The sequence below is a fragment of the Pyrus communis genome, chromosome 11 (assembly GCF_041283825.1).
Source record: "Pyrus communis isolate YQ-2024b chromosome 11, ASM4128382v1, whole genome shotgun sequence".
Lineage (NCBI taxonomy): Eukaryota > Viridiplantae > Streptophyta > Magnoliopsida > Rosales > Rosaceae > Pyrus > Pyrus communis.
The window spans coordinates 15,352,942-15,367,370 of record NC_142575.1 but is presented as its reverse complement, the minus strand read 5'-3'; the positions used below and the strand labels follow the sequence as shown (position 1 = coordinate 15,367,370).

Genomic DNA, 14,429 nt, shown 5'->3' with positions numbered 1-14,429 from the left:
ACCAAAATGATTGATGGTTGACAAACTCAGTTACCAATTCTATCGATTTCAAATCTCAATGACCAAAATAAGAAGTTATGCAAAACTTAGAGACCATTTTGGCTAAAAAACCGATCTAAAATTACGTTTTTACTTTATTAGCATGTAAAGCCACACAACAATGTACCCGTACCATGTAAGTTCTCGAGATTTAGAGATGAGAGATGATGAATGAAACTAAAAAGTTGAAAAATAAAAACATGAAACTCTTCTTTCTTTAATTGAAAAAGTAAAAGAAAATTTTTACCAATAACACAAGAAAAAATCATAACATCCACTTTGATGTGGTGGAAGCCATCAATTCGAGCCTGATTGTCCGTAATCACAATATGAGTTTTTCTATTTTTACTTGCTTCCCCGCCGTGACCGAATGAGAATTAGAAAAAGGGAAATGCAGCACTCTATTAACAAATCAAATCTGGCTAAATTACAGTTCGAACATTCATCAGATGAACCTTTTTTTGCTTCATGGTAAGGATCATACAGTTCTTTCATGCCCTAAATTCATCACCAACCAATAAAAAATACACCAAAAAGAATAAAATAAATAGAGGAGCATATCGTTCTTTCGTCCGACTTCAGGCAACTTCACCAGCGCAGTGCGCAGCCGGACAAGTTTCCTTCCGCCCCAAGTAAAGTCTTACCGCCACATGACCTTAAAGTCATCGGCAGTGCAGCACCTTGTTCCGGCAGTCCCTGTTTACAAGATGACTGAAATAAAGATCGCCAATCTCATCAGCTATATCTAAAAGAAAAAAATTACACTTTCATAGAGCAGACCCTATCAGAAATCTCTACTCCAGGAAGTAAATGTCTCTTCATGGATGGTTATAACTGCATGTAGCATCCTCAGTGCGGTCACTCATCCCTTCATTTTGCTACTATGTTACAATCATCTTCAGCACCGTCCTCTAAGCGTAAGAACTTCCCTCAATTTTATCCATGCTGGAAGTTCTCAATCCGAACTAAACGATGCCAAAGACAAAAGAATGATAATTTTGTGGTTAGTGCGAGGACTGAGGTGAAGGAAAAATATATTCCACCACAGGACTGATCTTGAAAAGGAATTTCAAAGCTCTGATATCACACTTCCACAACTCTTCTGTAGAAAAGAACATAAGCAGATGAAGACTTTATCTTGTCCTGGCTGATAGGGTTAACGTGGCTATCATCAAAGTCATACCACCGATCACCTCCATGCTACATCAGAAAAATAATACAGTTTAAGCGCTCTGTGTCAACCAACACAAGTTAACGTACAGATCCAATCATACCATACAAGAAAAGGGAAATAATATAAATCTAAGACTCAGCTCGAATACAATTTACCCACAATTTCAAGTGCAAAACAATAATTATTGCATGCTTTCAAATCATTCATATAACACGGTAAAGATTCCAATACAATAACTTTGACGATGGGAGATCAGAGAGGTTACATAGGTGTTGAACCCCCAAGTGTATTAATGGCTGCAGAGGGACAAAGAAACCTTGCAAACTCCAATCCTGACACTTCATTACTGTGGGGCTACACTCAAAGAGCGGCCACACCCATTGTGAGATGGCTTTTGATAAGCAAGCGCAATTCAGACAATGAGACAACAGGTTGAGGAGAGAGTAGGCTACAAAAGATTGAATCCTAAATTCGTTAATGCACCACGAAAGGAGCACTCTGACAGCAGAGCAAACTAGGACCTAGTTCTAGGAAGTCTAAGCCAGCTAAGGGCTTGCATTGTGCTAAGTGATTGATATTCGACAAAAGGCAGAAGAAAGAGCAAGTTACAAAGGATCTCTTCATATAATGATCAAACTATCACTTCAGGCCTAAAACAAACAGCACCACATTCAATTGATGTCATAGGTGAACATGCATATATAAAAGTAAAAAGGATTTTTCTAATAGTAACCCATTAGTTTGTCATTCGCGCCTAAATAAGCACAAACAGATCACCTTAAAGTTTACACCTCATGTTATGAGAGAAGTTTGAAAGTATTCCTGAAAATCAAGAATATGCATGGGGTAGGGACGGCATATGGATAATAGCATTACTATACCAAGTAAACTAATAATAAGAGTTCAAACTAGAAACATTTTTACTTTGTTTCATTTCATAAATTGTTTGAAACTGAGAAGTTATCTAGTTAAGAAAATAACTAAAAATAAAGTGTATGGGAAGTTCATCAGATTAAAGAGTAGAAAAAAGGGAAATGTAACTGAAAGAAGCAAGAAATGCTACTTACGTGGACAAATGCAGTATAATGACCACCTCCCATGCTTCCAAAGTGATTACTAACTGCATACAGCATGTAACGGTTACATGACTGACCACTCTTGTGGGCAATGTATGTTGACAAATCAAGATTGTCAATAGGGAAATCAACATAAGTCTCCAGCTTGTTCTTAAAAAAACGGCTATATGAGAACCGCTTTAAATGAATGACCAAGATCTCCGGCAGTCTCCATAGATCTAACTTTTTGCTGGCTTGACAGTGCTTTTTGCAGCCAGGACAATACCTAAAATAGTAATAACAGTATTAACATTAGATAAACCTTCATAACAAGTTCTCACAATGTAATAACTAATAAAAGGTTAATAGGTTGTATAAAACTCCAAATACAATGTTCTACTTCATAACCATGAGAGTATAACATTGTCCACTTTCTGAGTGTGTCTATTCCGAAAACTGAGCAACAATAACAAGTAACGCTTGAAAGACCACTACTTTGAGCATTACAAGATCGTTTGCCAACATTCAATGAGTAGATGAAGGTGGTGTGATAACATTAACATGTAGATAGACATAAAACTGCAATTACTCATTTAACAGATGTTAGGAAGAAACTAATTGAAGAATTAAACCGAACAACCATGATGAACAGGTGATGACGTTAAAAGTTTGGAGTTTAGTCAATGACCTTACATGCAACCTGAAATTATGTATTTGCATAAGCAATTAATAAGACTGTTAATCACACAGAAGAGCTTTTAAATCCTAATCCAAAAACAAAAAAATTACGAACTCATACCAAATTTGAGGTCAAAATTACTGCAATGAGTAAAATAAATAACAATTTCACAGAACATACCCAGTTACCAAAAAAGCAAGTGAATACACCTTACATATCTATATTTGAGCTCTTCCAACTCCTAGGTATACACAACACAAAATGCTTTTAAAGCCAAAGTTAAAAAGGCTCAAGTGTACCCACTGACCACATGTCTTCGGGTCCAAGAGGCTCTTCCTTCAAGAATGCTTCAAGGCACTTATACAGAGAAACGGACTCTTGAGGCTTTTTTGCAAAAAGGCCAGTCTTGAAAACCTCTGGTAATGAGCAAAGAAGGCGAGTATCATACTGTTCGATGTACTTTTTTGGCCAACATACAAGGACATTTAACCGCTTGGTTTTTTCCCTCTCTACTATATCATTCATTGCTATCTTTCTATCCTTGGAAATTCCCTTTTCATCTGTTATGTAAAACTGAAATTCAAAATCAAAGGGTGAGTCAGCCTCACTTCCATTACAGGGGTTCACACCCCCGTCTATAACAGGAGGTGTGGAATCCTGTGTTCCAGTGACTTCTTCAAGAGTGGTGCCCTCTGAACCATCAAAACATTCTTGGGAATCTTTTGAGGGTGTGTGAAATGGCTTAAGTAATTTCAAGTATAAGTTGCAGATATCAGATCCAGTAGCAGAATTGGGTAGTCTTGACACAAGAGGAATTCCAAAGCTTGAAGTCAGTTTCCCATCCATGTACTTCCTGACAATATTGAATAAATAAGATGGTTGAGGGCAGGCAATGTCACAAGAACAATAAAATTCTTACAAAACAGGAAATGAAAAATGTGTGTGTGAGTGTGTGGAAGACTGGGAAAGAGAAGAAAAAGATCATCTCTTTCTTGTGGGGTTAGATGTGAGGGTGCTGTTATTGTAATGATATCTACAATCAAAGAGATCATGAATAATCTAGAAAAGAACAATTATTTCAGTATCAACAACTGTACACAATACCCCAGCATGTCAATGAACAACCAACTTATCAGAAAGCAGATTTATTTGTCTTAACACTTACAACTTATTAGGAGGTCAAAATGCAAGGTGTAAAAGATGAACACACCCCCATATTGCTTCGGCTTAAAATAAATGTTATTTTCTTTTTTGACACTTCTGAATTCACATAAGGATTAGAACCAAACAGTCACTAAATTTTCTGGTCTTCCAGACTAAACACATTCTTCTATGGTGACTCAGCTTGCATATACATATATTCATACGTTTAATTACTTCTCCAAAAGTACAAGAAACTTTTTGTTAGGATTTGGTTTGTCTTTTGTTAAAGTCCTATGTCGTTTAGGATTGTATTACAAAACCCAAAGGTGCACAGATTCTTGTCCTACAAGGATTAGGAAAGAATTAAGTCTTCTTGTTACAATTAGAATAGGAATCCTAGAAGTCAAATTGGAATCGAGTGTACTTTCCTATCCCAAATAGAATAGGAAACCTAATCAGAAAATAGGATGTAAACCGCACCCTATACTTATAAATAGAGGTGTGGGAAAGGCCGAAAAGCAAGTGAGAGAAAACAGAGAGACAACCGAGGGAAGAGAGAGATTAGTTCTAGGGTATACAAAAGTACATATATTATTAATCAAAGAAGTCGTGGTTTCTCAACCCAGAGAAATCACAACTGGACGTAGGCAAAAGTTATGCCGAATCAGTATACATCTTGTGTGTTTCTAGTTATTCTATAGTTTTGCTAAGTTTAGTTGGTGCCAGAAAGATCAAAGAACAAGATCCAGAGGGGTGTCGAACTTATAGAAATTGGTATCAAGAGCTTGGTTCAAGGTGTTCTGTGATGTCAAAAGGAAAGAAGTCCCCAGACCTAGGAAGCCTAAGGCCTGCGTTAAAACCTTTTGATGGAATGGATGACTTCATGGACTAGCAAAGGATGATGAAGAACATACTGATACAGCAGGAGTTGGATGCACTCCTCGGTGAGAAGCCTACAACCATGACAGAAGAGACATGGACAAGATTCTGAAGAAGGCCAAGAGCTCCATCGAGATCCATCTAACTAAGGGTTGGTTTGGGATTGTGGAGCTTTTAAAAACAGCAACTTATTAAAATATCTGGAACATCAAATGTGTATGGTAAAACAAAGAAAAAAGAGCTTTTTTAAAAAACTGATGTCAATGACAATAGAGAAGTATTAAAATGTAGAAGCATGGTACCCTGCTTCTAAAAAAAAGTGCTTTTTTTTTTCCAAACCACAGTAATCAGTACCCATTTAATGAAATTTTCAAATAGCCAGTATATCCCACATATTTTACAAAATTACAACCTTTGCCCCTACATTATTGTCTTTGATAATTATCTTATCACATTAAATACCACATCCTTTTCAGTAAATTAACATACTCACAACAATTTATATAAAAGTTTACCACACATTTGGACACTATTTTTTTTTTTATTATTTGTCAAAAGCACTTTTACAAAAAAAAAAAAAAAAAAAATTACCAATCAACAACTTTATTTTACAGCTGTTTATTCTCACAGCACAGTAGAAGCAGCTTAAAAAAAACACATCAATACCAAACTAGCCCTAAATCAGTTAGGCCCCACATCACAGAAACGATGGCTGCTAAGGAAGCATGGGACAGGTTAGAGAAAGTTTATATGGGCAAAAGTGTGTCCAATAAACTATTTATCAAGGATTAACTATTGAAGGTTCGATTGGACGAAGGAGGTGATATTGAAGATCACGTATGCAGGTTCCAGAGTTGCATAGCCAATCTTCAGAAGGTCGAAGAAACTTACAAAGATGAGGATATGGCATCATCTTGCTAAGGTCTACCCCCGTCTTTCAAGCATTTTCAAACAACTTCAATGTTTGAAAAAGAGTCCCTGCAACTTGAGGACGTACTTCAAACCCTTCAGTCATATGCTAAACCAGATGATATAACTAAAAGCTCTCAAGGCCTTTATCCTAAAGGAAAAGAGATGAGGCGGGAAAAGACAAGGGAAGAGAAGAACAACAATAGGGGTAGCTCAAAATTCAAGAAGAATAAAGAAAAGAAGGAAGACTGCTTCGAATGTGGTTTTGCCAATCATTGGAAGAGGTACTGCAAGATTTGGAAGGGGAAAAAAAACCAAGATGGAAGGCAGCTCAAGTTCAACTAGCGCAGTCACCAAAGAAGAGAGTGACGGGGAGCTTCTTTTGGTAACATCAGGCTCTATGGCTTTCACAAATCAGGTTTTGGAGACTGAATGCACATTCCATATGTGTGCAGTAAGAGAATGGTTCGAGGTCAGCAACAGAGAAGTTTTAATGGGGGATGATTCACCACGTCCAATAGGGGGGATCGACACTGTTAGAATTAGGATGTTATGGAGTGATACGAACTTTGGTGAACGTCATATGTGTTCCTAGACTGAAGAAGAATTTGATATCCTTAGGTACTTTAGACAAGGCCAGCTATGGGTATACTCCTAAAGCAACAAGACTCAAGGTGACCAAAGGATCACTGGTGGTAATGCAGGCTGACTTACAGCACAATAAGTTGTACAAGCTCATCGGGACTATGATAGTTGGGAGAGCAGTTGTTTCCACAAAGCAGAGAACAGAAGACAAGTCATGAACTTTGGCATCACAAGCTAGGGCACATCAGCTAGAAGGGTTTTCAAGAATTGCACAAAAGAGGCTTGCTAGAAGACATGACACTTTGCAATTGCGTTCTCGGGAAGCAAAGAAAGGTATCATTCACAAGTACGAGTGCAGATAACTAAAGAAAGGAGCAGCTCAGCCATATTCACTCCAACGTCTGACACTTTGGGTTTATTTCATGAAGCAGAAATTCAAGGTTTTTACAAAGTTCAAGAAATGGAAGACAGAAACCAAGAATTAAACTAGAAGATCTAGTACCAGAGAAGTGACAACGTAAATGAGTATACAAGCAAGGAGTTTGCCGATTAATGTAAGCAGGAAGGCATCCCGAGGCACTTATCAGTAAAGAAGAATCCCTAACAAAACAGAGCTGCTGAGAGGATGAACAAAACTCTCATGGAAAGAGAGAGAAGCATGCGATTTCATGCAAGATAGCCTGATAGTTTTGGGCAGAGACTGTTAATCATGCAAGTTACTTGATTAACAGGTCATCATCTACAGTTCTTGGTTTTAATAGTGCAGAAGAGGTGTGGTCTGAAAAGCATCAGCATCATGCACCAAGTAGGAATCAGGTGGAGCAAGAAACAGGGTAGATTGAAGGCACTATGATCCGTCAGACATCCTAAGGGGTTTGAACTCTGACCCACAATTCACCTGAATTCCAAAGATGCATAGCACTAGACAAACCCATTTGAAACAAGAAGAAACCAAGGTTTGGGTTTGACCAAGACGAAGTTAATTACGCTCGTAACATTAGTCAAGGAGATTCAACTACTTATCAAGAAGCTATAGCAAGTGATGGGCGTGCGAGATAGTTGGATAAGTGCTATAACAAAAGAAATGGAGTCTGTTTACAAAACTCTGTTTGGGAGTTGGTTCTAAGATTTATCCTAAAAGGGCAAACAGTAAGGACCACGAACTATAACAGGCAGTCAGGGATAGCAAACGCCATTCACATCCATGCAATGAATGTAGCTTGGGTTGACAAATACCTAACATCATTGTGATTCTCAAAAGAAATCATATGTAAGCTGTGTGCGCAGGTGAACCTAATAGGCAACTAAGATTTCATACACAAGTTCAGAATATTTATAGTAAGATTATAAAACATGATTTTCCATTTACACAAGTTATCACCCATCCATTTAACTTTATTCACACAGGTTATCACCCATTTCAATTGAGATATAGTATTTCTATATGCAGAAAAAGGAAAGAATTCCTTCACAGCACCCCTTACACCCTAACTCTGTGAAACTTGCATACAAAAATTGCAAAAAATAAGATTCAAAAAAGAAGATAAAACTTACTCCTCCATCAGCTGATGCATGAACACAACCAAAGGGATTTGCTCAACATCTTTCATCGACCGATAAGCAACTAGCTTGTCTTGATCCCTAATTAAAGATAATGAATCAGTTGGTTCCTCAAGATAGCGTATAATGCGATTGTTGTATATCTGCACAGAACTATATTGCTTCAGAGATCAATTTATAGACAAAAGGACATATGTATATATATTGTACATGTGTGTGTGCATGTCTAAATGTAAACATGTATATCATCCAATATCTCTGGCATTCAAGGAACCCCTATCAGATATTCTAACACTAAACAGTACCTCAGCCACCAAAAAGGTTTCATCAATCCCCAATGAGGATGCAACACTTAAACCCTGGATGAGATCTTCTAATTTTCCATGCTTGGGCACAGTAATGGTATATTGAGACGGCTGAGAATATCCATAAGTATTGACCACTGATAAAGTCATTGTCCGCATCATCGTTGAAGGCAATGGTAGCGACAGGTACATAAATGGATCAAATGTAACAGACACCTTTTTGCAAACAGGGCAAACTAATGTTGATTTATATTGACCCTGCAAGGTTCACCATCATGTGCATCACAAAAGTAAGCAATATGCATTCCTGATCAGATTTTAGTTCAGCAAAGAGTGGAAGCAAAAGACAAATCTGAGGAAGATGCTCACTTGGCACACGTCAACAATTATAGAGTCATTACGGGCTAAATGATTTCCCCAATATTCATCAGCAACCTCTTCATCTTGTCGGCCATCACCATCCTTGACTTCTACATAAGGCTTGCATTTTACACGATTAAGATCTTCATGAAGTCCATCCAACAAAAAAGCCAGGAGCTCCTATGAAATAATATGGTATGATAAATGAAAACTCCTTATAAATGTTTGAACCCAAAAGAGAGCAATTCTGGAAACAAGAAACACCACTAACTTGGGAATCATGTTGATTAAATCCATTAAACTGTGCAGCAAATCGAGAAAGTTTTGACTTAAATGGCCTTGGGGCTACTGGAGTTGCTCCAGGAACCCATAACTTCCTTAACAGATCTCCAAAGGCTAAAGCAATCTCCCCCTGACAAAAGAGTGCACAAAGTTAAAAGACTGTAAAGAAACATAGATACACTTGATAACGTGAGGAATATCTCACTAACACATTCATCACCCACCATCAGGTCATGAATATTAAGAAAGTGCAATGAAAGGTGACCTACATTCATGCCCAATGGATTGTCTGGATTTATTTCTCTACCATAATCTCCAAGAAAATAGTCCACAAGCTTTGGGGTGTGCGCTAAACACTGGATGGAACTATTCATGAAACAAGTATTTCCAAGGTTCTGTAATCCTGTCAATCCTAAAGAACCTGTTTCACAAGAGCTTCCCCATAATGAACGGATGAAGTTAGAATTTGTGATTCCCGCAGAACCATTCATCATAACTGAAGCACCACAACAGGAATTTGCGATGGTTGAATGTTGTGTGGCCATCTCATCTTTTTTCCCTTCCCTGCACTTAAAGGAATCTGACAACCCATAAACTTGCAACTCCAACATTATCTGCACGAAATCATACGTACAATTACATCTATCAGATATTGTGCAACAAAATGACAAATTAAAATATGAGAAGACAGCAAGAATAGTACTTAAACTGAGAAACATGAAACAGATTCTGGAGTATAGTGTAGCAAACAATTGATGAGTTTGAATTAACAAATGTATCGCATCAATCTGCCACTTACCTCACCTGACTGTCGTTGAAAGTCTCTTGAAGACTTGGCTCTTTCATTTGCAAAAAATAAGTTTATCTGCCCCGAAAAGTCCCAGATGCGTAACTGGTGCAATAACAGAAGTTAAAAGGCCAGCCACTTTATCCTGATAAAAGAATGCATTAAAATAATGAACTTAATTACCATCTCAGACTCCACACTGAAAATTTTGCAGGCTCTCTTGAAGAACTCAACTGCATTATCCTACAATACAAATGCATACACAACAAAATAGAACATCAAATTAAGATGTGGAAGACAAAGAAATCCCGCAATAATAGGAATCAGCATACATAATTTACGTGTGAAAAATTAGAGCATTTAACCCAAAACCAATTGGCAACGGATGGGAGGCCAAGAACACTTTATTCTACTTTGGAAGGCTTTAAATTCCCTATGTGGGATTCTCTCGATGTGCCCACTCATGTGTGGCATGACTTGAGCAAAACAAGTGGACAAGCTAAATTGGGTGGCGGGGCAAGCAGAAGAAGCCGTAGGGCCTGACACATAGATAGCATCATTTGATACCATGAGAGAATTAAAGCATCAATTCAAAACCGATTGGCAGTGGGTGGAGAGGCTCAGGACATATATATTACTATGCGAAGTGGGAATCTCTCAACGATATGTGATTCTCATAATATGTAGGTTGTTCACCAAAAGAATAAAAAGAAAAATTGTAGCCCAACGAACACATAATTATAAGTACTCTTCCGTCCTTTACTTGTTCACAAAGCAGTGCAAGTCAAAGTCAAACTTGTTTTCGTCAGAAGTTAGAAACACATTGTTGAATAAAAGTTTAAGAGCACATATGTGGTAGTGGGTTCAGCAATAAATCATTTGCAAAACACAAAGATCCAGAGCACAGCCTCTTTAAGCAAAATACACTAGGAATGTTCCAAAATTCAATTTTATCCTTTAAATCAGATTTTCCCTTTCCTAAATTATCCTAAACACCTCAACAGCACAATTTTCCAAATGTATGAAGCAATTAAGTTGTCAAACAAAACTCCTAACCCGGTCCCTCAAAAGGAAAATAAGGGATTAAATAAAAAAGGCAGCCCTAACTTCCACCCACCATTCTAATCACCATACTTACCAAGTATTCTCATCCATCATTAAAATATGAAAAACGACATTACTAAACCACCACTATAAAATACAACCCATTGACTAGAGGCAACTGAGTGCTACAAAGAATTACAAAAACCTACACCACCATCATCCCATCTCACCAGATGATCTTTCTTCACCTCACCCTCACCCCTCCACAACAAAAAATGCATGAACTTATCAATCCTTTTTTGCAGCCTCACTAGGTAAATAAAACAATGAGAAACTAGATGGGTATCTTCCAATTTACTTAACCTTCTCAACCATGGAGTCCTAGAAATAGAATGCTCTAGGATTCTCATTCTCCCAGCTGGAAGATCCAGGTACATTGTTCCGGAACCAAAACACTGCACAGAAACATGCCAACAAAAGAGACTTCTAAGTTCTGCCCATCCACCGAATGAGAAGTAGAGTCACCACCAAAGTGTATATCTGAACCATTGTTCCTTCTCCACCCACTGAACATCTTTCCACCAAAAGGAAAAGCTCTAACTACGAGATGATATGGGGGTCTACCACCAAGGTGAATTAGAAGCCTGACAATAAATCACCCTGCCTAATCCCTTCGATCCCATTTTCCCCTAAAATTCAACGAGGACAAGCCCCTTCATCCACAATCTCCATCTAACATCAAGCCCTTTATCCTCCTTAACTGAATACGGGCTACTTATAGGCAACCCGAGAATATAAAAGTAATTAAAATTCTACAATGGAAATTAAATCCCAAAATTCTAATTTTCATCCTCATCTTCATAATATCAACATTTTTTTAGAAGTTAAAAGTTAAAAGAAATTATGGGAAAAATGAAAAGCGTGAAAAAGGGGCATAAAATGAAAGTGGGAGTCCCTCCAAAATGGAAGAAAACTTGATTAGGGTCTTGCATCATAAACTAAGAACATTATTTATACCCTAATACAGCTCGTAAACTGATGTTGCAGGCTTTCCTAGCTACAATGTATGTTTGTGACAATAATTTCATGCTTAAGACATTTCCATAAGACGGCCCACATGCCTCATCGTTCACATAAACCTATCATTAACAGTTCAAACCTTAGTAATCTAAGCATTATGAATCCAGGACCAAAATTAAATAAAATAAAAACCTGAATATCAAAAACAGAAAAAAGACATAAAGTACATATACTGACCTTCTTTGTAACTTTTACTCCCAATGAATTTGTTTCTCGTGAAACAGAAAGTCTGAGTTGTAGCGGATAGACATCGGTCATGTCATCTTCCGCAGCTGAAAAACTCCTACCATCCTTCACTGCAACTTTAGAATCACTATGCCTATGCATACAACAATCATACCAGTGCTAAGATACTTAACAAACCATGTTTATCCACTAAAAACTAATAGCATCCCATGACTTTCAATCTGATGGAAATGCATCATATTTACAGCATTCCATGAGTTCCAAAATACCAAATTGATTCATAAAAAATTACCATAGAAATCTGAGATTCAACAATGTGGTAATTGAAAATACAAATTACAAACAATATTAACTATTATGACTCCCTTGACATTTAGAAGGGGTTTAGACTTTTTGAAATATGCAAAGTTCCATTATACATACCTTGGAGAGCTCAAAAGGTTTGCTCTTCGGTGTAATGCCAGAGCAAGTGTTAATAGTTCTCAAAGTTTAATAGATGGGGATTATTTTCAAACTGCATAATCTGAATGAGGATATTGTTAAAGGAATTAAATTACTACAGTCCGGTCAAAGAACTGTCAATCTTTTTTAAATTTCTTTCTCTTAGAAGATTAGGGTTAAATTTTCAACTGCCTAATCTGGAAGAAGAACCAAAGCAAGGGTAAAAATTTCACCAGTTAAACACGTGAAAAAGGGTCCTTGCAGCATTCATGGGAAATAAACATTAGCAATTCGCGTCAATCCATTTCAATATAAATTAAAAAAAAAAAAAACACCACTTAAATGTGACATAACATTACAGCGCCACAAAAGCATGTGAATGTCACGTAAAATGTACAACAATAATCAACTTTGGGCACAGGACTGTACTGTCAGCTATTCATGCCACCAAAAAGCATTGAAAGCACAAGTGGCAACATCAAACACAGATCATTCTGGGGGCAAACAGACCAGATGCAACTATCGGAATACTTCTTATTACTACCTAGCTCATGTTTCATTCCAATCATATTCACAAGAGCCCATGTAATAAAAATGGCAAAAAAAAAACCTAACTAAAAATCACTCACCATCTGAGTGCCTGAACCCACATTTCTCCGAGCACCAATGCGTAGTCTCGGCCTGAGACACCGACTTCGCCATTTTCACCACTATGTACACTATCATCCTCTCTCCTTAGATTGAACACAAGATCTGAGTTGAAAATGTTATTGATGAGCTTCAAAGGGCCAGCATACGAAGAAGCCTGCAAAGCCACGTACAAAATCCCTCTCTTCCCATCAGAATCGCCCAAAACTGATTCCTGTGCATCTCTCCACCAACTGAAAACCCAATTCACATATGAACATTCCGTGCATAAATCCAATCGCTCCCAAATCTCAATTCAGAGAACTAATAACAAAATTCTAAATTTTAAAATTCAAATTCCTAATCTACCCAAGTATTTCAAATTCCGGAAAATTCCCATACACTAAAAATGCATACAATATTTGGGGGAAAAAACTTGAAAAAGAAATCAGCTTGGATTGGGGAATGCAGTGGCGTGGGAAGAGAAAAACGCAAACAAAATCGAGAGGCAAAAGAGGTAGACCTGTAGGGAACGAAGTAGACTCGCTGGTCGCTGTCCGAGTCGGAACGCTGAGTGGAATCGGAGAGATCTTCAGAGAGAGCAACGCCCTCCATTCACTTTCTATTTGCGTATGTTATGTGTATGGAAAGAGGAGAAGGAGCGAGTTAGGAAGGAGAGAAGGAGCGACTCAGGAACGAGTTCGAAACCGGGTTCGGAAAATGCAGATCATCAGAGAGAGAGAGAGAGAGAGAGTGAGATGGAGAATGGCGGATTTGCAGAGAAACAAACGGAGCTTTTTTCTGTGAAGAGGATTCAATAAGGAGGGAAAATATATATATAATTAGTATGGGTTTTTTAATATATATTTATTTATAGTCTTCTGACGTGGAAAACATGTTACGTTTTTTTTTTTAAATTATTTTTCTTTTCCAAAGAAAAATATTATTGGCACTTCAAAAATCTTATTATATACTCCTCACAAGTGTATTTTTCATTTCAAATATAGAAATTTTGGAGTGTAGAATGAGATTTTTTTAAGTACCAATAACAATTTCCTTCCCAAAAATTGGATTTTCCTTTTGAAAATAAATTGTTGACTTTGACCATATGAGAAACATATGTGTAGAGCAAAAAGGAGCATAGCGGAATATCGGAATATCTTCTTTATATAGGAAACTCTCAAGGGAGAGAGATTCTAAGATCATCTTTAACCGAAAATGGCTAAACATAATCTCGTTCAGAATTATAGTCCTATAAAATATTATTTTTAAATAAACAATGTCAAACTTATTG

At 37.3% G+C, this 14,429-nt stretch overlaps 1 protein-coding gene across 2 annotated transcripts; it reads right to left on the bottom strand.

Moving 5' to 3' along the window:
• Window positions 1–416: 416 nt before the first annotated feature.
• LOC137742399 (ubiquitin carboxyl-terminal hydrolase 8) lies at window positions 417–13,944 on the bottom strand. Of its 2 annotated transcripts, none has more exons than XR_015953337.1 (13): window positions 13,659–13,944; window positions 13,138–13,389; window positions 12,059–12,200; window positions 9,941–10,000; window positions 9,770–9,862; window positions 9,240–9,584; window positions 8,960–9,100; window positions 8,698–8,868; window positions 8,329–8,586; window positions 8,018–8,166; window positions 3,251–3,800; window positions 2,281–2,554; window positions 417–1,239 (listed from the first exon to the last, which is right to left on the bottom strand). XR_015953337.1 is itself a non-coding variant. In XM_068482257.2 (13 exons), exons 1-13 carry the CDS (start codon window positions 13,748–13,750, stop codon window positions 1,123–1,125), a joined length of 2,640 nt encoding a protein of 879 aa, XP_068338358.2. In that variant the 5' UTR covers window positions 13,751–13,944; the 3' UTR covers window positions 417–1,122. The 2 variants fall into 2 exon arrangements, 1 of the variants encoding a protein (XP_068338358.2); XM_068482257.2 differs by having other exon boundaries at window positions 3,255–3,800.
• Between the last annotated feature and the right edge of the window lie 485 nt (window positions 13,945–14,429).

Excerpts from the sequence above, each read along its gene's own strand:
- LOC137742399 (XM_068482257.2), bottom strand. The coding sequence starts at position 13,750 with ATGGAGGGCGTTGCTCTCTCTGAAGATCTCTCCGATTCCACTCAGCGT. Across the intron at positions 12,201-13,137 it reads TGGGTTCAGGCACTCAGATG|GCATAGTGATTCTAAAGTTG; the intron begins GTGAGTGATTTT and ends TTGTATGCATAG. Across the intron at positions 9,101-9,239 it reads ACAATCCATTGGGCATGAAT|GGGGAGATTGCTTTAGCCTT; the intron begins GTAGGTCACCTT and ends CTCTTTTGTCAG.